Raw genomic sequence first — 24,400 nt, forward strand, 5'->3', positions numbered from 1 at the left:
GGACCGGGGAGCCCGCTGCACGTCCCGGGTGGGAGCCTCCTCTACGCCGGATCGGTCTCAGACCCTTCACCCGGGGCTGATCGCGACTCCCATCTCCCTCCAGGCCTCTGGCGGAGCCGGCCTCCGCTTCTCTTAGGAGGGCTGACAATAGCAGCTGGTGAGAAAGGGGCTGGGAGCTATTCTAGAAGCTTCTTTGCGGGAGCACGCACCAGGAGTGGAATCGGAGCCACTAGGCCCTGGGAGCCTCGGAGTTTAGGATCTTTAGGGGCATTTTGCAGAGATGTTACCTCCCTATTGCCACGTTTCCCCAATTATTACATTTCACTCCCACTCCCAATTTTAACTGAAAAGATGGTTAAAATACAGTCACGGTCTCTTTCTGAGCAGAGCGTTTCCCTGTCTTGTGCGGCCCATCTCCAACATTAGGAAGGGACCTCGGAGTTAGTCAGACTTAGCGACCAGTTAAAGAATTCCCTCTGCCCTTTATCTCATTACTGGAGCCCCAGCATCTTCCATGGGTGAGCTTTGCGCGGTTCAGGGGTGCCCATTCCGGCCCCGCTGCCTTGAACTTGAGCTGAAACCTGCTTCCCAGGGTTACCATTCCACCTGTTGTACCCAATTCTGCTCTGGGGACTGGCCCAAACTGTAGATTCTTTGATACTTCGTCAGGGTTTTCTCATCACATTAAGCATTCCCACTATCCAGCTTTTCGTCCTAGGGCATGCTTTCCAGAAAACGCGCACACATTTGGATATGGGGCACTTCGTAGTCATCTTGACTTCTGCTTCATTGTAAACGTTTTCATTCTTCCCATTTGCTTTAAAGGCTCTTCAGAGTGCTCCTTCAGTGAGTGTTATGCCCAGAGGCAGAACTCTTGTTTGCTTAATTAGGAGTAGTTAATGTTATTTGATTGTTTTACGGGCTTGGGGTATTAAGAAAATTACTAAAGTCATATTGGGGTATTGCTGCAAAGATATAAGCCTTTATGACACTGTGAGTACTATTTTATACTTGTTTTAACAGTTTAGTAAAGAAAATTCCCAGGGCTTTGCAGTTTGACTCTCCTTTTAGAGTCAGCCTTCATTGACCACATACTATGTGGCAGATTTGTTCTTGGCTCTACCTGTGTCATCTCATTTGATTCTTTTTTTTCTCAAGACTTTATTTATTTATTGGAGAGTGAGCGAAAGAGCACAAGCGGGGCTGGGGGAAAAGGGAAAAGGGAGCTTAGCAGGCTCAGCAGGGAGCCTGATGCCTGGCTCAAACCCAGGACCCTGGGATCATGACCTGAGCCAAAGGCAGACTTTTAGCCAGCTGGGCCACCCAGGCACCCCTGATCTTACTTAATTCTTATGAACCATCCCACACAGTGGTAGTTTAATCTGTTGGCTACAGAGGCTGATGCTGAAAAAAAACATCATGTGACTTGCTCAGGGTCACTCAGCTAGAAAGTGGTAAGAGCTGGTGTTCCAATTCCAGTCTGATGCTAAATTTCATGCACTACTGCCTCCCTCCCTTAGAGGTAGTGGAGACCTATTTCGTTTGGATTTGTTTTGGACTTTGTTTGGATTTCTTTGGATTTTGTTTGGATTTATTGGGGTTTATTGTCTTTCATATTTTTTAAAGCTCATTTACATTAATTAGCTAATGTGATTGATGGGATGGTGACGCTAGCACCGTGGTTAAGAATGTGGTTTTGCAGCCAGATTGCATGGGTTTGAGCACAGGCTGTGTCACTTCATAGCAGTATAATCTTGGACAGGTTACCTCTGTGGATCTTAGTTTCTTGATCTATAAAATGGGGGAGAATAATAGCATCTAACCATAGGGGGATGTGAAGCCTTTAAAATAGTGCCTCGGGGCGCCTGGGTGGCTCAGTGGGTTAAGCTGCTGCCTTCGGCTCAGGTCATGATCTCAGGGTCCTGGGATCGAGTCCCGCATCGGGCTCTCTGCTCAGCAGGGGGCCTGCTTCCCTTCCTCTCTCTCTGCCTGCCTCTCTGCCTACTTGTGATCTCTCTCTGTCAAATAAATAAATAAAATCTTTAAAAAAAAAAAGAAATAGTGCCTGATGTATGGGGCGCCTGGGTGGCTTAGTGGGTGAAGCCTCTGCCTTCGGCTCAGGTCATGATCTCAGAGTCCTGGGATCGAGCCCCGCATCAGGCTCTCTGCTCAGCAGGGGAGCCTGCTTCCCCCTCTCTCTCTGCCTGCCTCTCTGCCTACTTGTGATCTCTCTCTCTCTCTGTCAAATAAATTAATTAATTAATAAAATAGTACCTGGTGTAGAATCAGATGTCATTTAATGTTAGCTTTTATTATTGCCATGCGTGAGGCATCATGTCCCATGGCAGATACACTAAAGACCCTGAACACTTAGCTTTTAGAAATTTCTCTTTTAGTGGAGAAGTTAGAACTGTATCCAACAAATCTGCTGTTATGAAGACATACAAATCCCAGGGGTCCACAGTCTGCCTGTGGGTTCGGAGGAGGGAGCAATGATCAGGACCATTAGGGGAGAAAGAGGCTCTTTGGGAGCTGGGTTTAGATTTTAGGAGAAGAGAATTGGGAAAAACACTGTAACAAAAGGGGGGCATTTTAAGGAATGCTGGTGTTTATCCTTTGGATTGTCCAGAGCCTTGGAAGGTTTTGAGCTTTGGTGGTAGAGAATCATCTATGATCTCAGTTTATTGCTGTCATAGCAGGTGGCATGGAGGGTAGAGAATTGCGAAGTAGGGCCAGTTTTGGTCCCTCTCAAAGATCAAAGGGGCGCCTGGGTAGCTCAATAGGTTAACTGTCTGCCTTCCGCTCAGGTCATGATCCTGGGATCAAGTCCTGCCTGGGCTCCCTGCTTAGCTGTGGGTCTGCTTCTCCCTCTCCCCGACTGGTGCTGTCTCTCACTCTTTCTCAAATAAAAATTTTTAAAAGAAAAAGATAAATGGAAAGGCAGAATTTAGTGAGAATTTACAGTAGGCCAGGGAGAGCATTTTATATCCTGCACCCGATGCCCTCTTTCCTATTGGACAGGTAGTAGTGGCTTCATCTCACCAATGAGGAACTGGGAGGTGGTGAGTGTTCAGTGTGCCCTTGACATCCAACAGTAAGGTCACAGCGTGGACACTCAGCCACGCTTGCCTTCTCAGAAGGACTTTGTTGTCCCTGCAAATACATCAGAACAAACCTGTCCCTTATGTTTGGGTAACCCAATTTGTAGGGAATTGACGTCACCCCGTGGTTCCAAAATATTTTAGGCAACTTGATACTTCACAAAAGGTCATTCTTTTTTTTTTTTTTTTTTAAGGATTTTTATTTTATTTATTTGACCGACAGATCACAAGTAGGCAGAGAGGCAGGCAGAGAGAGGGGAAAGCAAGCTCTCCACTGAGCAGAGAGCCCTATGCAGGTCTCTATCCCAGGACCCTGGGATCATGACCTGAGCTGAAGGCAGAGACTAACCCACTGAGCCACCCAGGTGCCCCACAAAAGGTCATTCTTAAAAAATATTCTTGATGCGATACTTCCTTGTTAGGTTAATCCTGTAAAGGACTTTGAGCTGTTGGAACTGCTAAACTAAATACATATCTTGTTCAGCTTTTTGTTATTCAAGAAAACCGACAGCACTTTTTTGGACATCTGTGGCATCTGGGCAGTGAGAGCTGAGTACGTGCATAAGCAGAAATTATTCACCTGCCGTAAATCCAGGCCCTGGAGTCAGAGCACCTCTCCACTGCCTCATAGCGGGACAACCTCAAGACAGGTTCTTGAGGTTCTGCTTCTCTTTCTTTTCCTGCAAAGTGGGGAGGACAGTAAGTAGTATTAGGGCGATGTTAGATGTTAAGTGCTTAAAACGGCCCTTGGTGCTTAGTAAGTACTCAGTAAACGCTCACTGTTAATACGCGCAGAGTCCATTACTAGTAACTCCAGGAGGAGGGGGTGGGGTGTCTTTGTGCAAAGTACTCTGATTAATGTTGGGGGTCTGTATGTTTACAACACGGTCTTTGACCTCAGGGAAATTACATTTTTAGTTGGAGAGACAAGGTATATGTGTTAAGAAGTGCCATTAAGGCTATAGAAGATTTGATTTATTCCCAGTGTTACATAAATAGCATGGACAGATGTGCTTATAGAAGGAGGGGCTGGAACTGAGCGTCAAAAGAAGGGATGGCTTAGGTTTAGGGAAAGCAGCAGAGGGTTGGAGATTATAGGCCAAGGGAGCTGTGTGCACCAAGGTATAGCGTAGCAATATACAGCACTAGTTTAAGAAATAATTATTCTAAGACTGCTTGTGTGGTAAGTTCGCAGTTTGATGGAGTGAGTTAAAATGACGAGTCTCTATCACGTGTCGTGGTTATGTCCATACTTGTTCCTGCAACAGTGAGAGTTGCTCCAACAGGGTTATCCACAGTCCCAGAGAACAACCCTTTGTCTACTAAAACACAAGCATTCATAACGTTATTACTCATCAGTACAGAAATGCATTTTTTCCAATGCAAATAGGGCCTTCTTTTCCAGCCTTCTTTCTTTCCAGTGCCAAGAAGACTTAAGTAATCCTAATGATCTTCTCTGGCAGCGGTTAAGATGCTCTCTCCTTTCTTCCAAGATCCTTTCACCAGACTTGCCTTGGGCTTACATGGCTTTGACTCCTCCTTTCCTAAGTGCTAGACCAGGGGTTCTCAATTTGGGCGCTGTCGACCTCTGAGGCCAGACCGTTCTCTGTTGTGGGAGGCTGCCCTGTGCATCCCAGGGTGTGGGGCACCCCTGGCCCCTGCCACAGCTCAGCCTGTCTCCAGGTACTGCCAGCGTTCCTTCGGGGCAAAAGTGTGCCGCTATCAGATCCACTGGTATAGACCTGTGCTCCGTGTGTACTCCAAGGGTGGGAAACTGTGGCCCTTCTCCTTATAACCTGGGAGAAAACTGCCTCATCCTACTATTTGCCCCACCCAGTTTCTTGACCATAGAAATTGGTTTTCAAGATCTCAGCAGGAGCCACTGAGATCCTGAGCTGCTGTTGGCCGAAGAGTCTCAGCAGATAAAACGGGCAGTACCTTGCAGAGGAAACCCGAGAGGTTAGATCCCACTTAGACCACTTCAGAAGTTCGCCTGTTGGGGGACAGGCCCTCAGCTAAGGTGATACCACTGAACGGGGCATTCATAAAGGAAGCCTTGAGAAGATTGGGTCATCATCTTGAAATGGAGGAATTAGATGGACACCATGTTTTCTGAATTGAGTAGTTGAGTGATGTGCAAAGATTGGGGCGTCTGGAGGAAAACAGTTTAGGGGGAACAGAATGAAAGATGATTCATTCTGCTTTAGATGCCAGACTTCTAAAAGTGTCAGTTAAACTTAGGACTGGAAGCACTTTGGAAGCTGAGGAGGAGAGGGATCTGGAAACTAGTAGAATCAGAGCCAGAGTTACAGGTCTGAGCCTTTGGTGTCTATCACAGACCATTTGGGGGGACTGTTGAAGACAAGCAAGGCAAAGAGAATTATTGTGGGGTGTCCCTTAGAGGAGGATTTGTGACGAGTAGGCTTTATTCAGAACTGGAGCAAAAGAAGGAAAAGGATGTTTAAGTCCAGTTGTAGGAGCAAAAGTACCAACAGAACTTGAGCCAGCTAGAGTAAAGAAAAGAACCCCTAGGGAGCAGGGGCAGGATGTTTTCAGAATTGCAGAGGAACCCAGGGCTAGCCTTCGGAGATGCTGGAATGTCCATTGAGGCAGGGTGTGAACTGAGTCTGTTTAAGGAGAGAGAACCGCTTCAGGTTCTTAAGCTCCGGTCATTCCTTTCAGTGTCCACCAGCCCCTACAGGCATTTAGGTGTGCAACTCTGTGTCTGGAACCTCAGGTCTCTTGACTTCTGTATTAACTGCTCTCTCTGCTGCTAACCTGGTTTACCCGCAAAGGAAGGCAGTTCCCATACCTGGTAAGGTGCTGGATCCAAGTTAATTGCACAATTAAAAATTGTTTTAAAGGGCACCTGGGTGGTGCAGTTCATTGAGCATCGGACTCTTGATTTTAGCTCAGGGTGGTAGGTTCAGGCCCCCTCTATGGAGCCTACTTTAAAGAAAAATGTTTTAAGTTCATTAAAAACTTCATCTTGTAAGTTTTCTTTAGAAATAGGGATAGTTTTGGAAAGAGAGTTGCTGACCTGGCCAGGGCCATATGAAGGCGGACAGGTTTTCTCTGTGCTGATGCCCTGGCCCTGGGCCCCATCTTGCTTTATTTTGTTCTCTCCTAAGACCAACCATCTCTGTGTATTCTTCTCCTAGAAAGTGGTGGCATTGTTCCGAACCAGTAGATACTGGAAGGAGGAGCCCCAGACTGGTGGAAGGGAAGGACTGCCTTTTTAATAGCTCCAGAGAACTCCTAGCACAGAAGCTACTGGTTATGGAGAAAGCAAGCAGAGGTCAGAGGGGTTCTGTTCTGGTGGAGAAGTTTTGGCTCAAGGATAGGAAAGCAGAGAAAGGATCCACTTAAAATTTGAAGTGGGATATGCAGTACTTAAATGAGATCTTAAAATGGATATCCTGGATTTAGTTAGAATTCAGTAAGAGATCTGTCTAAAAGATGAGAATCCTCCTTTAGAAAGTGGGGAAGATGGGGCGCCTGGGTGGTTTAGTGGGTGTTAAAGCCTCTGCCTTAGGCTCAGGTCATGATCCCAGGGTCCTGGGATCAAGCCCTGCATCGGGCTCTCTGCTTCCTCCTCTCTCTGTGCTTGTCTCTCTGCCTACTTGTGATCTCTGTCTGTCAAATAAATAAATAAAATCTTTAAAAATAATAAAAAAGAAAGAAAGAGAGAAAGTGGGGAAGAAACATTGCGTCATCAAGTCTACGGAAGAACCCAGAAGCCATGGTCAATACCGCAGCATTAAAAAGCAAATCTCCTTACCGCCCCCACTGCCTCTCCTCCCCTTGCTGTACAGAAGACTAGCCAACTTTGCAGGGCCCTGCCTCCTCCTACCACAGAGCCCGAGGCAGTAGAAGAAAAATGTGGCCAGCTGATTACGTAAAAGGGCCCTGTGTCAGTTACAAGTTCTCTGTTAAATACTGTCCAGTAAACCTGCAAAACTATTTATATACTAAAGTGATCTTCATACTGCAAGGAGCATAAAAACAGTGCAAAAATCACTGTTTTCATTTTGATTAGGTTAATTAAGCTATAGCAATAACAAGCAGTGAGCATAATTAAGCACATCAGCATTTAACCTTGCCTTGTATTTATTCACTTTTTAAAAGGTTTTATTTATTTACTGGTCAGGGAGAGAGAGCATGCGTGTGCACAAGCAGGGGGAGCAGCTGGCGGAGGGAGAAGCAGGCTCCCCACTGAGCAGGGAGCCTCATGTGGGACTCGGTCCCACCTGAGCCAGAGGCAGATGCTTAACTGACCCAGGCGCCCCGCCTTGTTCTTACCATGTAAAATCTTGGCGAAAGGGACCTTCCCCTCTTCACTACTACTTCCTGCTGGAATATGTCTTAAATTTATATGTTTTAGAAACAGGTGCAAATTTTAAGAGATGTGATGTTTAGCTTTTTATTCATTCTTCTAAATTGTTGACAAAATTCTCATAAGCCATATGAATTTCTGTAATGTAAAGCTATGACATTTGGTTTCACTAATTTTAAGATTTTTATTTATTTATTTATTTGACAGACAGAGATCACAAGTAGGCAGAGAGGCAGGCAGAGAGAGAAGAGGAAGCAGGCTCCCCGCCAAGCAGAGAGCCCGATGAGGGGCTTGATCCCGGGACCCTGGGATCATGGCCTGGGCAGAAGGCAGAGGCTTAACCCACTGAGCCACCCAGGTGCTCCTGGTTTCTCTAATTTTAAAGCAGCCTGTTTAACTTAATTTGGGGGGAGTGGCGATAGAATTTTTTAAGACTTTATTTTCAGTAGGTAATCATAAACTCTCATGCAGCTGTCAGAAGCAACACAAAGAGAATCCTGCATACTCTTCAGCCAGTCTGCTAGTGGTATCATCTTACAAAAACTCCAGGACAGTTACACAGCCAGGACACTAACGTTGAGACCATCCATCAGACTTACTCAGGAACCTGCAGCTTCACCTATAAATGTATATATTTAGTCCTGTGAGGTTTCCCCACGTGTGTGATTATGTATCCACATCCACAATCAAGCCAGAGGACATTCCCAGCTTCACAAACATCCCTGCATTCCCCTTGTTGAACTGCATGACGTCCCTGAGCCTGGTGACCTAGTGCTTCTGTTCTCCTTCTGTATAATTTTATCATCTCAAGAATGTTGGATAATGGGGCGCCTGGGTGGCTCAGTGTGTTAAAGCCTCTGCCTTCGGCTCAGGGCTCAGGTCGTGATCCCAGGATCCTGGGATGGAGCCTCACATGGGCTCTCTGCTTACCGGGGAGCCTGCTTCCCTCTCTCTCTGCTTGCCTCTCTGCCTACTTGTCTCTGTCAAATGAACAAAAATCTTTAAAAAATAATTAAAAAATAAAAAGAATGTCGGATAAGTGAAATCATAGCTCTGTAACCTTTGGGACTAGCTTTGTACATTCAGCAGGATTCTCCTGAGATGCCAACAAGTTGTTTCCCGACTAAATAGTTTGTTCCTTTTATTGCTGCGCAATATTCCCCTTTAGAGGAGGAAAATCTCTTCTGCCCTGTTGGGTTCAGGAGCTGGAGTCTGGAAATTAGGCTGACAATAAACATTAACTCAAGGAAAAGGTTTATTTCATCTGTATGGGGGACCCAACAAAAGGAGCTGGCTCTTCCAAACGTTGAGATTAAAGGCTTCCATTCCTTGGTAGGGACAAGGGAAGTGGCAAAAAATGGACTCAAAGGGAAAAACAAAAAGGTTTCTTTTAGGAAAGACATGATTTTTAGGAGGGCAGGCAGGAGATAAAGTTGTTGGTAATATTTGTCTATACAGGTGTTGGTACTCTTTCTATGAACCCCCCCAAGAAGGGATTTCTGGCAGCCTCCTTTCCCAAAACCTACTGCTTTTAGACAGATGAAGGATACTCCAAGAAGACTTTTTTTCTGCATCTGTTAATCTCAGATGTCTTCAGGTTAAAACCAACCTTTCTGCCAACCCTGGGGTTCCAAGTGGATTCCCCACCATGAGCCATACACTGTCTGTGTGTCACTGTTCACTTCGCAAGACATAGTTGGGTTGTTTCCAGTGTTCGGCTCTGAGCAGTAAAGCTGCTCTGCACATCTGTGCGCAGGCTTTTCTTCAAACTTGCAGTGCTCATTTCTCTGAGTGAGTACTCAGGAATGCAGGGACACACGGGAAGTGCACAGTTGTGTGAAACTGCTGGCCAGGTTTCCAGGCAGTCCTGTCTCCTGTGCCCGGTGGCCGTGGCGTGTGAGAGCTACTTCTGCCTCATTCTTGCCATTGGTTGGCAATGTCACTATGACTTTTTTTATTTTAACCAATCTGATCATCTCTCACTGTGTTGATTTGCTCTTAAAATGTTTTTTAGTTTCCAGCAGGATCAGAAGGAGAGGGATTCTGGTTGTTGACGGTGAAAAGATCCTTTTTTAATGGATTATACATATTTAATTACATCATAAAATAATATTATTTTATCTTTTCTGGGTCTATAAAGTTGAATCAGTACTGTGAAAGAGAAAACCGGAGGCCCAAAATGGTATGGTTTAGGTTAAGGGCCCCAAGGGGGGGGACCAAGAGTTAACACCTAACTTAATTGTTTCCCCAAGAATGTAACCTTTAATGGGTCAACTTGGAATTTCCTGGTCCAACTAGGAAAGGTACTGAGAGACCCCTTCAGCTCCCCTTAGGAGGGAGGGCAGCCTTGCCTAAACAGTGCATTCCTTGATAACAAATTACTTTCTTCTTTTTTTTTTTTTTTTTTAAGATTTTATTTATTTATTTGAGAGAGAGCATGAGCGAGGAGAAGGTCAGAGAGAGAAGCAGACTCCCCGTGGAGCTGGGAGCCCGATGCGGGACTCGATCCCGGGACTCCAGGATCATGACCTGAGCCGAAGGCAGTCGTCCAACCAACTGAGCCACCCAGGCGTCCCACTTTCTTCTTTTTTTAATGTCTTCTCTGCCTTGAAAACCTTCCTGTTGTTTAGCTCGGTGGCTCTCCCCTCTGCTTGCTAGATGGGATGCTGCCCATTCATGATTGCTGGGCAAAGCCAGTTAGATCTTCAGATTTACTTGGTTAAAAACACTTGTTTCTTAATAGTGCAAAAGGACATGAAAAATACCATCAAGGTCTGTCTACCAAGGGTGAGCACTTTATCTCGCTGTAGAATCATTATATGATTTTTATGGACTTGGAAATCAAAAAGGACTTAGGGGGTGCCTGGCTGGCTCAGACACTGGAGCACGCCACTCTTGATCTCAGGATCCTGGGTTCCAGCCCCACACTGGGCATAGAGCTCACTCTAAATAAAAGCGGGGGAGTACTTAGAAAAAAAATGAAATCTATTCATGCAACTGTTGTCATTAGCCAGTGTTAAATGCCTATTAAATTAGAAAATTAAATGTATAAAATACTAAAAATAAGCAAGGGCAGATCCCTTTCTTAGCTTACGGTGAGGAATGTTATCCTCATTAAAAGCTGGGTGTCATCTCCCAAAAAAAGAGTAAGAATTTTGACAACAGAAAAATCACAGACTTCTGCATGACAACACAAAACAAGTATAAGCGAAGTCAGAAGACAAATGGCAAACCGGTTTTAAAAAATTAATTTCCTACTCCTGGAAATCAGGGAAGAAAAAACAACCGAATAGGAAAATGGGCAAAGGACATGAATAAACCGTAAATAGAAAAAGAACGACAAATGGTTCTTAAACATATGAAAAGATGTGCAAACTCATAGGAGAAATACAGTATGGGAACACTGCGATACAGTTCTCCTCTGTTAGATGGACACAGAAGTCCAAAAGTTGAGCAATGTGCTCTGCTGGCCAGGCCCTAGAGAAGTGGGCACCCTTTCACACTTATCAGTGGGAGTAAGTGTGGTTTCACTGCTGCCAACGACAACCTGGGAACACTTAATCTGAATTTTTTTTTTTAAAGATTTTATTTATTTGACAGACAAGAGATCACACGTAGGCAGAGAGGTAGGCAGAGAGGTAGGCAGAGAGAGAGGAGGAAGCAGGCTCCCTGGTGAGCAGGAAGCCTGATGCGGGGCTCGATCCCAGGACCCTGGGATCATGATCTGAGGCGAAGGCAGAGGCCCTAACCCACTGAGCCACCCAGGCGCCCCACTTAATCCGAATTTTGAATTCCATTCATGCTCTCTAAAATAGAATTCCCACTTCCAGTGTGTGCCACAGGCAGAGTTCCCAGGGAGTGAAATCATACAGGTCAGAGGTCTCTCACTGAAGCAGTTCTTTGAATTCTCAGAAGCTTATTTTGAAATTCGTAATGAGGTGCCAGGAAGTCACATCAATTGGAAGGAGAGAACCACCCACCATCAATCAGATCAGATGGGATCAGCACCCTTCTGCCACCCGTGGTTACCTTTTCACAGCAGTTACCAGAACTGGAAATGAGTATCACAGGCTGAAGGAATTAGCCCACCTAAGTGGTGCAGAAATTATTATTGTGAACTTGAAAAGCATCTGAGCAGTTGCGAGGAACGCTGTCTAAACTGAAGCCTCTGGAAAACAGATTTTAGATGAAGAAACTATCTTTTCTCCTGTTAATCTGTTTCTTGTCAGTGCCCAGCTGCCCCTCCCACCCACCCCGCCCACCCTTCCTGTAGGTAAAGGAAAAGTTTTCTTTCCAAGAAATCTATTATGTGTGTATAAATATACACACATACTCCATCTAGGTGTGTATAGATCTGCCGTGTTCTGTTGCCTTTAGATTTGTGTAACCTTGTCCACAACTGAGACATGCGCTGACACAGTGACACGAAGGCCCCCCGTGTTGCAGCATTATTTATAATGAAATTATTTTTTTTAAATGTTTTGTTTATTTATTTGACAGAGAGAGAGAGAGAGAGAGAGATCACAAGCAGGCAGAGAGGCAGGCAGAGAGGGAGAGGGGGAAGCAGGCTCCCTGCCGAGCAGAGAGCCCAATGCGGGGCTCGATTTCAGGACCCTGAGATCATGACCTGAGCCGAAGGCAGAGGCTTAATCCACTGAGCCACCCAGCTGCTTCCTTTCACAGAGGACAAGGAGGAAAATAAGGAAATGTATTTCTGTTTGCTTAGATTTGTATATAAAGAACGTGACAAAGGTAATAAGCTAATCAAGTGGTCACCTGTGCGGGAAGTTGAGAAGTGGGCCGGATCGGGATGGCACAACGGCTTTGGGATTGGCACAGTTTTTTTGAACCTCGTTACTTGTTTAACACAAAGAAATTTTAAAGCCAGACACTTTGGGGGAAGAGTGGGGAGGGGAGGGGGAAGCAGGGAGGCACATTCATGAGTCATGACTACAGACAAGGAAATGGTTGAGCTTTTGAAAGTTAGCTGCAAGAGGGGTTGAGTTTTTACTCTCCAAGTCATGCATGTAAGCCAGGTTCCAGCCCAGGCTATGACTCAGAATCATCCAGGGAAGCTTTTTAGAAATACAGAAACCCAGGCTTCATTTTGGGTCTCTTAAATCAGGGTCTTAGTTGGTAGGGCTGTACTCTCTCCCTTTTGCTGGAAGCTGCCCCAAGTTACCAAGAGTGGCAACCCCTGATTTAAACATACTTGTTTCCAAGATCTTAATAGAGTTGGTAAACGTTCCCAGAATAAACCATTTTTTTAGTTTAATTACATGTAACTGTTTTTGACAGTTAGGTTCTTAAGAAATCCATAAAGTTGTTCCGCGGTGTGATGCTGAGCACCTATCTAAAACCTATACCTGGCATTTTAAAGGCGAGCCTACTTCGGAAATCCAGAGCAGACACGATTTGGGCAATGACACATACTTTTAGAAAGGCAAAACATTAAATATTCTTAGAAAATATTTCTAATATACAAAAAAATGCAGGGAACAATATAACTGGCAACCTACCTTTGCTACAGTTTTGGGGTTTTTTGTTTTGTTTCGTTCTGTATTTAAGAAGCAAAACACGTGGGGTGCTTAGGTGGCTCAGTCGGTTAAGCGTCTGCCTTCGGCTCATGTCATGGTCCTGGGGTCCTGGGATCCAGGGATCCAGCCCCGCATCAGGCTCTCTGCTAGGAGAAGAGGCTGCTTCCCCCTCTCCCTCTGCTGCTCCCCCTGCTTGTGCTCAGGGTCAAATAAGTAAATAAAATCAAAGGAAGGAAGGAAGAAAAGAAAATACTTTACACAAAGCCCATACTTCTACTTCCACTCCTCCTGCAGAGGGAACCATAATCCTGACTCTGTGGCGTGTGCTTCTTGTACATGTTTTTAAACTTTTACTGCATCTCTGTGTCTCCCTAAGAATATATACTATCATTTGGTATGTTTTTAAAGTATCCATAAATGCTATCATCCCAAACAAATCCTTTTGCAAATTGCTTTGTTAACTCAATATTATATTTTCAAGGTTTCTCCGTGTTGATATATGCAGCTCCCCAGTTCACTTTAAGTGCTCTACAGTATTCTGTTGACTTATAGGGGAGGAAAAAATATTCTGCACTATACCCTCCTACGTTCTTGGCTCAGATCCCTTTGTCATAAAAGACAGATTAACAGGGGAGAAAATTACAAACAAATTTAGTAACCTGTACACCTTATGTATGAATGGGAGAAACCCAGGAAAACGGAGTGATTCTGAAATGGCCCAAGCCACCATCCCCTTAAATACTGTTACCAGCTAAATACAAATGGTGGTACGGTTATGGGAGATTGCCAGGAAAAGCACAGTAAATAAGGGTGGGGTGGTTATGCAGGTTTATGTCCTTGCCTTTTCTAGGGATCTGCTCACCTGTTCTGGCACAGAGAGGAAGACGTGCTTACACAGGGAGATCTCTCTTACACACGTAGAGCAGTAACACCTCCCGCAGAAGTGTGACTGACGTGTTCTCAGTTTCCAGAGCTGCCCTGCTGTTTCTTACAAATAACCAGCTCGAGAAAATCCTTCTGGCAAACAGACACATTTTTGCCGTGGCAAATTCTTCTCCTCTTCAGAATGCATATACAACTTACGCATTCCTTTGTTGACAGAAATTGGATTTTTAATTTGTCACCTTTGTAAATTTCACTGCATTGTTTGCAAGCGTGTACTCATGCGTATGAACGAAAGGGGAATTGCTGGGCCTTGGTCTGGACTGTCACTTAAGTAGAGATTAGACCTGTTTTTACACTCAACCCGCAGAGCAGGAGAGTTTCTTCCCACTTAAAGAAAAATTATTCATGACCTGTGTTAAAGACGATAAGGAAGACTTGATTCAAGGAGGGGCTTCTGCATGGGATTTTTGCAGTAGGGAGGTGAGATCAAGCTCAGTACCAAAGTACAACAAGGACAAATGGAGATTTCTAGCCAACAAGTCAGGGGATAGAAAATCACTAAGAAGGAACGACAGGGTTATAAGAAGGAATGACAGGATTGAGCAAGATTCTTGGTGGGGGGGGCGGGGTTGAGGGCGAGGCTGGGGGCAGGCCACCCGAACATGGACCACCTTGGCATGAACATTATTATGAGTTAAAAGCAACCAAAACCCAGCAGGTTCAGGAAAAGCTCTCTACCTCCCCCTCACCTGCCTGCTTGTACCAGGAAGAGAGCTATCAAGAGTACATAGTAGAGTAACCTGTGGGGTGCCTGGCTGGCTAAGTCAGTAGAGCATGTGACTCTTGGTCTTGGGGTCCTACATTGGGTGTAGAGCTCACCAGAAAAAAAGAAAGAAAAAAGGCTATCTTTTGTTTTCCAAACATCTTCCTCCTCCTTCCTGCGAATGGTCTTCTCCACGTGCCCCGGCCGTCTGCCCCTCCTGAGCTCACAGAAACACCGTGTTGCCTGTCTTCGAAGTTGCCATGTCTCTGTGCACTGCCTGTGCTTGTGCCATTCAGTTGGATTGTCTCCTGTTAATCTGTCTCTTCTCAACTGGAGTCTTCAGCCAGCCAGAAGGACCCTGAAGAGTAGAAAAAAGTCTCCCTCACCAGCACTTGCTAGATTCATTCACACTCACCAGGATTCTTGCTGGAGGCAGACCACAAAAGCCATCAGATACCGAGGGCTGGTGTTTTCATGAGGCTGACCCAGCAGGGTTCTCGCCAGAACTGAACTAAGCAGCCCAAGGGCAGTGCCCAAGGACGGTGCCTAAGATCAGGGCCTAGTTAGAGAGACTCAGGAGCGGACTCACATTTGGCTTAGGGCGAGCGAGCGTCTTTGTCAAACATCCTCAGCACGCGAGGGTCAGGTGGTGGGGGCAAAGCTAGAGCAGGAGACCAAGACTGGCGGGAGAGAACAGGACGAAAAGGAGGAGAGAGCATTTGGAAGGAGGAGGAGGTGCCCACCTGAACTCCGTCTGTGGAGAGCAGGCAGGCCGGAGCCAGCACGGAGAGCTGGTGGAGCCCCTGCGGGGAGGGGGCTGGCCACGGGTTGGGGCGCTCAGGAGGCCTGGAGGGCGAGGGAGGCGCTGCTTCAGCAGCATCTGCTCTGCAGGGGCGGAGAGGGAGGGCGGTACCGAGGTGGAGGACAGTCGAGGAGGATTAACACGCTGAGAATGTGAGCCGCCCAGGGGGAGGGCTGAGGGTCCTGCAGAGGTGAGGGGGTGGGACACATAGGGAGCCAGAGGGACGGGCCTTTTTTTTTTTTTTTTAAGATTGTATTTATTTGAGAGAGGAAGAGAGAGGGAGGAAGCAGGCTCCCCACTGAGCAGGGAGTCCCCAGTAGGACTGGATCCCAGGTACCCGAGATCATGATCTGAGCCCAAGGCAGACGCTTAACCAACTGAGTCCCCCAGGCGTCCGAGCACAGGCCTTTCTTAAGAGGGGGGACGTCATTTATATTGTCCCAGGAGCGGAGAAGGATAAGGACACCAAGTGGGTTTGGTGGCAGCAAGCTGAGGTCACTCCCATTTGTTGGCATTTATGTTTGCCATAGAAGGTGAGTCATTGGCTGACAGTAAGGGGTGAAGCTTTGGGGGGTTTGGGATCCTGTAATCATTTTAGAGAATGGGAAAGGGTGTAAGTGGAGGTCAGTGACGAAGAATTTATAGTTGAATGAGGCCACGTGCGCGTCTGTGTCTCCTGACCATGTCCCGTATGTGGTCATGGCTAGAGTCATGATCGGAAGTGCAGGGAGACAGACTTGGGGAGAAGTTGATGGCAGAGGGACAGCGCCAGGAATCTGGGAGCCATGGAAGTGCTGGGTGGTGAGCGAGGGAGGTGGGCACACAGCTCTGTGCCTTTGTCAAAGCCCTTTAAAGTGTATGCCACAAAGAATCTATTTTATTTTATGTATAAAAGTAAAATCAAACCAGATATAAGGGGGAGATGGAAAGCCGCTATGGCTGATGACTCTTAACTGCTTTCCAGTAGTGATACTGAGATTTGTAATAAATATATACTGGGTCTTCTTCAGGGTTCTCGGCTCACAGCTCCCCAAACCTTGGGAGTTTTCTGGGCAATCAGAGCAGAGAGCATCTTTTGTTAAAATATTTGGTCTCCTTTTTTTTTTTTTTAAGATTTCTTTGTTTGGGGGGGGGGTGGGCAAAACAGGAAGGGACGGCAGAGGAAGAGGGAGAAGCAGGTTCCCCGCTAAGCAGGGAGCCCTACCTGGGGCTCTATCCCAAGACCCCAGGATCATCACCCAAGCTGAAGGCAGCTGCTTCACGGACTGAGCCACCCAGGCGCCCCAAAACATTTGGTCTCTTGCTTGCAGTTCCTGAAGTCCTCTGAGAACCTTGAAGGTGAAATGGGTACCTTGTTGTACTCATTGTACCATGTTGTGCCCTTGGGTACCCCCTTCCAGTCACTTGGGCTTATGCTAATGAGGTGACCTCTGGACTGCAACCAAGGGTGGGGGCAGGGTGCGGGCGGCCAACCTCATGATCAGAGGACCTTACAGTTTGACCCTCCAGCCTCCTGGGAAGGAAGAGGAGCTTACGGTTGAATTCCTTGCCGCCAGCCATTGATGTAATCAATCTGGCCTCCATAAACACCCTCAGGGAGATGCTGGGAGAGGGGTGCCCGAGCAGACGGTATGGAAGCTCCACTCCCTTTCCCCCAACCTGGCCCTATGCCTCTCTTCGCTGGCTGTTCCTGAGGTCTATCCTTTGATAATAAACCAGTAATCCAGCAAATAATCTCCGTTCTGTGAGCTTCTCTAGTAGACTGAACAAGACTACCCCCGAGGAGCAGGTGGTAGGAACCTGTAGTCTTGTAGCCCGTGGGTCTGAAGCATGGGGGGCAGCCTGGGCTTGCCACTGCGCTGTGAAGTGGACCAGGAGCCCCTTGACCTGTGGGACCCGATGCCATCTCTAGGTAGATAGAGTTGGAATTGGGTTGAATGGAAGGACACCCGGCGGGTGTGGGAGAATAGATTGTTGGTGCAGGAGAGAGAGGAAACCCCACACATTACAGTTGGTCCCACAATTATCACAGGAGACACATCACCCCACAAAGGGGGTAGGGAAGGAAGAAGGTGCAGAAACAGTGTTTTGACAGGTACCCCAAGGCCACAGATGAAAAGAGCTGTACATGAGCACCGCACCGTGACAGGTAAATCTGTTCTCAGAGCGGCACGGGTAGCACTGCTCAGATGGCTGTACGTGTGCCCTAGCTTCGCACAGGGAAGTCATCCTAGATCGTGAGAGCCAAGCTTCTCACCACCAGAAAGTTACCAGTGAGGGGGTGCCTGGGGCGCTCAGTCGGTGAAGCGTCTGCCTTCAGCTTAGGTTGTGATCCCAGGGTCCTGGGATGGAGTCCCACATCGGGCTTCTTGCTCAGCAGGGAGCCTGCTTCCTCCTCTCTCTCTGCCTGCCTCTCTGCCTGCTTGTGATCTCTGTCTGTCAAATAAATAAAATAAATAAAATCTTTAAAAAAACTTTTTAAAAAAGTTACTAGTAAGAAAAGAAGACAAGATAACGTGAACTCTGGAGTGCTGGGATGGAATCAAAGGGGGAAAGACCACGCCTTAGTGCACACATGCAGAAGAGAGACCCAGGAGGGCACATCTGGTAGGAACCCCTGAGTATAGGCATTTAAGGTGGAGCCCTCTGTGTTCTATCAGAACATTTCCTTTGGAAAAGTCTAAGAGGGACTTTGCAGGTCAGCAAACTTCTCTCCTGTGTCCCGTTTTACCTTTCGGGCATCGTAAAAGCCTGTAGACTTAAGGCACTCAAAGGATGTTTGGAAGGATATTCCATTATGCTGGGACATAATGGAGAAGGGTTATGACTCCCAACAGCTAAGCTTAATGAGTTTAGCAAAAAATCTACCAGAACATTCAGCAGTCCGGGGTTCTTTATCGTTTCGTGTGCTGTGGAGGAAAGGTATCCAGCAATATAGTGAAGTTTAATAGACCCTTTCTTAAAACGTTTTAAAAGGCATAAACTATGCAGGATTACAAAGGAACCCAGTTATAAAAAGCCATAAAAATGTTTTTAATTGTGATAATAGTAATAAGTGTTTCTTTAATAAGATCTGGTAACAGGTCAGCAGGTTTGAAGTCGGGAGGTACCTCAAGATCTGTGCACCAGCTGTTATTTGATATAAAAATACCTGTAATTTCTCTCCGTGACAGTCGCAGACAGCATGTAACTTGGGGCCTCCGTTTCGCGACTGAAGGAAATGTTTGACTTAGGTTAGAGGTTAGTGAAATAAAGATATAATTTCCCCCACCCAAGTTCACAGGCTTCACTGGAGTTCACTGCGAACCTGGAGTTCGCAGACCCCAGGTTTGATCATCAGTACTAGTAAGGGCAGCAGAACTCTGGTCCATTGAGTCAGAAACAGATCAGACTCGAGCTACAAGAAGTACTTGGCAAGGCATAAATAACTAGGATTCCACTCAAGTAGCGATTGCTGCTCTATACAAAAAAATGTGATGATGTGGTGCAAAGGGTTATAACTGTGGAAAATCATTTTGATGGAGTGGATCCCAGCGCTGCAGAGGCTGAGGTCAACACCGAGGGGCAGGAACGGTTGAAAATCATCATCGAAACCTCGGACTGTGGGTTTAAAGGCAAGGCAGGGAAATGTTTCCTTTATTAAAGACTGTCCTACTAAAAGGAACTTTTTTTTTTTTTCTGCCCGAAATGATAGGACATAACGTTCAGTTGTAACGTTTGGTTAAAAGGGATCCCATCTGCTTAGGGTATAGCCGTTGTGTTATATGTAAGCTCACCCTGCCTCCCTATGCCACTACCCACTTTGTAAAGCACATTCACCTCTGTGGTCTCCTGAGTCTAAAATAATTCTTATGTGTCAGGGCACCTGGGTGGCTCAGTCAGTTAAGCATCCAGCTCTTGATTTCGGCTTGGGTCATGATCTCAGGGTTTTGAGATCGAGTCCTGCCTCAGGCTCTACACTCAGCGTGGAGTCTGCTTGGGCTTCTCTCTGCCTCTCTCTCACTCTTTCTAAATGAATACAGAGAATCTTTAAAAAGAAATAAAATAAAGTAATTGTTATGTGTCCAACAGTCATACACAATTTTTAGACTAAGTAGTAGTTTTTTTTAGCAATTTTTAGACTCAGCGGGTCACAGCGGTGTCAAGCAGGAACAGCTGGGTATTATCATCATACCTGCTGGCTTCTCGGGTTTCTCCGTGGTGGGCTTTCTGTGAAACTCAGTACAAAGGTGATGGGTTGACTCAGAGAGACGAAGAACTCTGTAGGGGAGTCTCGTGCAGTGAATAATCTCCCCTAGAAAGAAGAATGGAGGGCAACGTGTTGGAGTTTGCAAATGTAACCGGCTAGTTTCCTGATCGTTTTGTGGAGGAGATTAGTTGGCTCCTTGTCTCACGAATTCCTAAGTCTGTGGAGGGCCCCATGCAGGACTTGCCCACCCACCGCCTCCTTCTCGGTAACCCCCCCGTCGCCCAGGCCCATCTGTCCTTGGTGCCTTCCGTACTGATCACATTCTGTCCTGATGCTTTTTAGCACCACTGCTCACCTCCTAAAGTCCTAAAGCCCCTGTGCACCTCCATTTCTTGCCTCCTTCCTCCTTAGCCGTGGTTCTTCCATCTGTTTCGTCGGGGAGAAGACGTTACTACCTTCCTTCCTTCTGGTCCAAAGTGTTCCTTGCCCAACCAGGTGTCTTAACAAGGTGAAAATGTTCCATACAACTTTGCCCTGAACTATCTGCCTCCTACTTCTGCAAACAAAACAAAATTAATTACAAAATTGAGAGACACACATTTTTCTTCTAACTGGCCAATGTTTGTTTTCGCTTCTGAATCTGGAGAAGAGTACACAGACTCCTGGGCACATTAACCACAAAACCAAGTGTGGGAAAGATCAACAGCGGTTTCAAACATAGTGACTCATGTTTTCTTTTGTTTTGTTTTTATCAATAAGCATTTCCATGTGTAAGCAAAACTATTGAGAAAAAATACATTGCAGTATACTGTTATATTTGCTTTTTTTCTTCTTTTTTTAACACCATGTATGGTTTTTAATCCTGCAAAACTTGGCTTTACTCTTGCCTGTTCCCTGTTCCATGAGCCTTATAGAATTCCCCCTGGTATCCTGCGCTCTCAGGCAATTGTCAGATGCCCAGAATGTTTGTTTTTAAATCTTGTTGAATGAAAGGAAAACATTAATTCTTTTTTTTCCAGCAGCTTTATTGAAGTAGAATTTACATACCGTAAAATTCATTCTTTTAAAGTGTATAATGAAATGCTTTGCTGTTCATTTATGGAATTGTAGAACCGTCTCCCCCAGCCCCCACACCAGCATCAGGCAACTGCTATAGTTTCTATCTCTGTGGCTTAGTCTTTTCCGAAAATTTATATAGATAGGATTCTATAACATGTGATCTTTGGTAGCTGGCGTCTTTCACTTAGCCTGTTTTTAGTGAACCTACAAAGACTAATAACTTGTGGGGCGCCTGGGTGGCTCAGTGGGTTAAGCCGCTGCCTTCGGCTCAGGTCATGATCTCAGGGTCCTGGGATCGAGTCCCGCATCGGGCTCTCTGCTCAGCAGGGAGCCTGCTTCCTCCTCTCTCTCTCTCTGCCTGCCTCTCTGCCTGCTTGTGATCTCTCTCTGTCAAATAAATAAAAATCTTTAAAAAATTAAAAAAAAAAAAGACTAATAACTTGTTTGTTTACAAAATAAAATTGGAAGAATACAGCAAGCATTTGAAATGGGATGGTTTCTTTTTTCAACGAAATGGGAGTAAATCCATTGTTTGAACAGCAGTTGGCAGGTTTGAAGCATCAGGGACGTAGCAGCAGGGGGACACGCCCATGGCTGGAAGAGTTCCCCTTCCAGTTTGACTCTGCGGCGGCGGCTGGGACTGCCTCCATTAGGACTGCCACCCCGTGTTCTCCCAGGTCCCAGTAGAAAGTCATGACCATCTGCCAAGCTCTTGCTGTACAGCCAGCCGATGCCTTACCAAACCCTTCATGGCATGGGTTACTGCATTAGTCCTCACAAAACTCAAGATGATGGTCTACACGTTTCAGGGTAAGAAACAGAGAGGTTTTACCTGAGGTTGAAATCGTTGGCCCCAGTTCACTTGGCTGCTAAATACCAGATGCCAGATTGGAAACTAGTTCTTTCAGCCCGCAGAGCCTGTTTCCTTAACCCTGATGCTGTACCATCTCTTCCTGATGAGAAGCTGAAACACAGAACTAGTCAGGAGAACCAGGAGAGCCCTGGTGCCTGCAGCCACCCTGGACAGGTCAGGACAGCTCCCACGCCCTCACCTGTTCCCGCGCCACTTGATGACGCTCTTTGCCATGGTCCCCCCCATACTGTTATTACATTCGGGTTCCCCTCCAAAGAAGTCCATGAAATGCGACATTTTGAGAAGGAGTTCTGGGGCACCTGCGTGGCACAGTCAGTTGAGCCTCTGACTCATGATTTCGGCTCAGGTCACGGTCTCAGGGTTGGGGGATGGAGCCCCAGGTGGGGCTCCGTGCTCAGTACAGAGTCTGCTGAAGATTCTTTCTCTCACTCTGCCCCCCCCCCAATAAATAAATAAATCTTTAAAGAAAGAAAGAGTTCCACCTAGAAAGTTTTGTTTTCTTTTTTTTTTTAATTAATTTTTATTTATTGTATTAGTCACCATAGCGTACATCATTAGTTCTTGAAACAGTGTTCCAAGATTCATTGTTTGTGTGTAACAGCCAGTGCTCTGTGCAGTCCGTGCCCTCCTCATACCCGCCACCAGGCTCACCCATCCCCCCCCCCAAAGTTCTGTTTGCTTGAGGGTAAAAGGTAATGCTCTGGGAAATTTGTTGAGTTAGAAGAGCTTATTGCTTGGATAAAGGACGTAATGTTAGGGGCGCCTGGGTGGCTCAGTGGGTTAAGCCGCTGCCTTCGGCTCAGGTCATGATCTCAGGGTCCTGGGATCGAGTCCCACATCGGACTCTCTGCTCAGCAGGGAGCCTGTTTCCTCCTCTTTCTCTCTCTGCCTGCCTCTCTGCCTACTTGTGATCTCTCTCTCTCAAATAAATAAATAAAATCTTTAAAAAAAAAAAAAAAGGACGTAATGTTAAAAAGGAATTGTTTTTGTTCACAAGACAGTGAATTTTAAAATGTGAGAGCTTCCACTCCTCTTTTGGTGACACAAGAGGTAAGAAGGGGTTATAAAGTTAATTCCGAAGAAACCTATGTTCACCTACTTCTCTTTACTTTTGGGGTGTGTGTGTCCCCTGTTCCATGGGACTGTTCCCACAGCTAAGAAGAAACTTCCCAACTTGCCTGTCTTCTTGGAAAACTCCACCCCATGTCCTAAAGTCTTCCCAGTCAGAAGCTCTCCTCAGTACAATAACCCCTGGGCTGTTCTGTGCTCCGCTGCAGATGTTTACAGATGAGGAGATGATGATAAAGGATGCTGGTGAGTACCAGGCCCGGTGTGCCCTCCAGATCCCTCTGGTCACCAGCTGGGTCTGGTGTGAAATCCCATGACGGGCCTAGGGGGTGTGTTCACCTCAGTTTGTAAATGGAATTTTTTCACATTAATTTAAAAAAAAAATTTTTTTTTTTTTTTGGAAAAAAAGTAAAACCTATCCTATTAAAAGAGTAAAGACTTAACAGTATTTTTTCCCCCTACAGTTAAAAAATTTGCCCAGGAACGGGTTGCTCCTCTGGTTTCAACCATGGATGAGAATTCAAAAATGGACATATCGATAATACAAGGACTGTTTCAACAAGGGGTATATACTTTATAATTCTTCCCATTTCAAACTTTCCTATAAGTACTGTCCAGCATTCAAATGTATGCATGTGACTAAATGCAGGAACTGTCAGGACGACTTAATGAACTCTTCTTTTCCTAGTCAAAATTATCTGTGTTCTCTTTTAAAGATTTTCATTTTTTATTTTTGAGAGACAGAACATGAGCAGCGGGGAGGGGCAGAGGGAGAGGGAGAAGCAGGCTCTCCGCTGAGCAGGAAGCCCGACGCGGGGCTCGATCCCAGGACCCCGAGATCCTGGAAGGCAGACGCTCCACCGACTGAGCCACCTGGGTGCCCCTCTGTGTCCTCTTTTAGTTTGAGATCCTGGCTCAAAGTTTCTTTTAAATTGACTTAGCGTTTTGAGTTAGAAATACTGTGCTTTTTAAGAAGCAAGAGAGAGTGATTTCTTTACACCTATGGTCCCCAACCGGAGGCTGTTTTTGTCCCCCAAGAGACATCTGGCAGTCTCTGGAGACACTTTTGGTGTTCACAACTGGGGGTGATGCTGGCACCTGGGGGGGTAGAGGTCGGGGTCCTGCTCAGTGTACAGGACTGCCCCCCAACATGGGGTGGCCTCCCTCAACAACCACCAGGATTAAGAAGAGGATTTTAGTGAGACTTCACAGTAGACCCTGTATCCCACCCAAGTCCCTCTGCACCCCACAAACTTAGATGCGGAGGCGACCTCTGAATTCCGCACCAACCAGGGACCCCGGCTTCCAGCGCCCTAAGTCCCAGAGCCCTTGACTAGAAGCCCAGTAGACGCCCCGGGTGACAGTAGAGCGCCCCAGCGGTAGGTTATCCGCATGGCGGCTGAAGGGGAACGTTTTCAGAATCACTGCCCTCACTCATCATCTCTCCCTCTCCGTAGCAAGTGATGTCGAGTGACGTTTCCCTTTCATTGTGAATATGGGATATCCCAGGACGGGTAGTTCCTCTTTGGAGCCATGGGCTAAAATTTAGTCTGTCATCCTGCTGCAAAAATACCGCCTTTTCCACCCAACGGGAATAGTTTTTGCTTCGTCCTGTTTTGAAGAGACCGGCTTTGTTTTATCCTGCCTAGTTGTGATTTTTCTACCTTTTCTTAGGCAATGAAACGCTTGGGAATGTGGCATCTTGAATGGAGCCCTGGGGTCGGTGGCATCTGGGGGTCCCGTTTCTCAGGCTGGCTTCATCTTCAGCGTTGGTAGAGCCCTTGGG

The 24,400-nt window shown here is 46.3% G+C and overlaps 1 protein-coding gene across 2 annotated transcripts in view; it reads left to right on the forward strand.

The window, feature by feature from the left end:
• ACADSB (acyl-CoA dehydrogenase short/branched chain) overlaps nt 1–24,400 on the forward strand; it is a 40,801-nt gene that overhangs the window by 209 nt on the left and 16,192 nt on the right. For both annotated transcript variants that reach the window (XM_082722725.1, XM_082722724.1), the window contains exons 2-3: nt 22,701–22,860; nt 23,079–23,179. In XM_082722725.1, coding sequence (XP_082578851.1) covers nt 22,701–22,860; nt 23,079–23,179 — 261 coding nt within the window. The remainder of the gene's footprint in view (nt 1–22,700; nt 22,861–23,078; nt 23,180–24,400) is intronic.

This window comes from Mustela nivalis (genome assembly GCF_964662115.1).
Source record: "Mustela nivalis genome assembly, chromosome: 2".
Lineage (NCBI taxonomy): Eukaryota > Metazoa > Chordata > Mammalia > Carnivora > Mustelidae > Mustela > Mustela nivalis.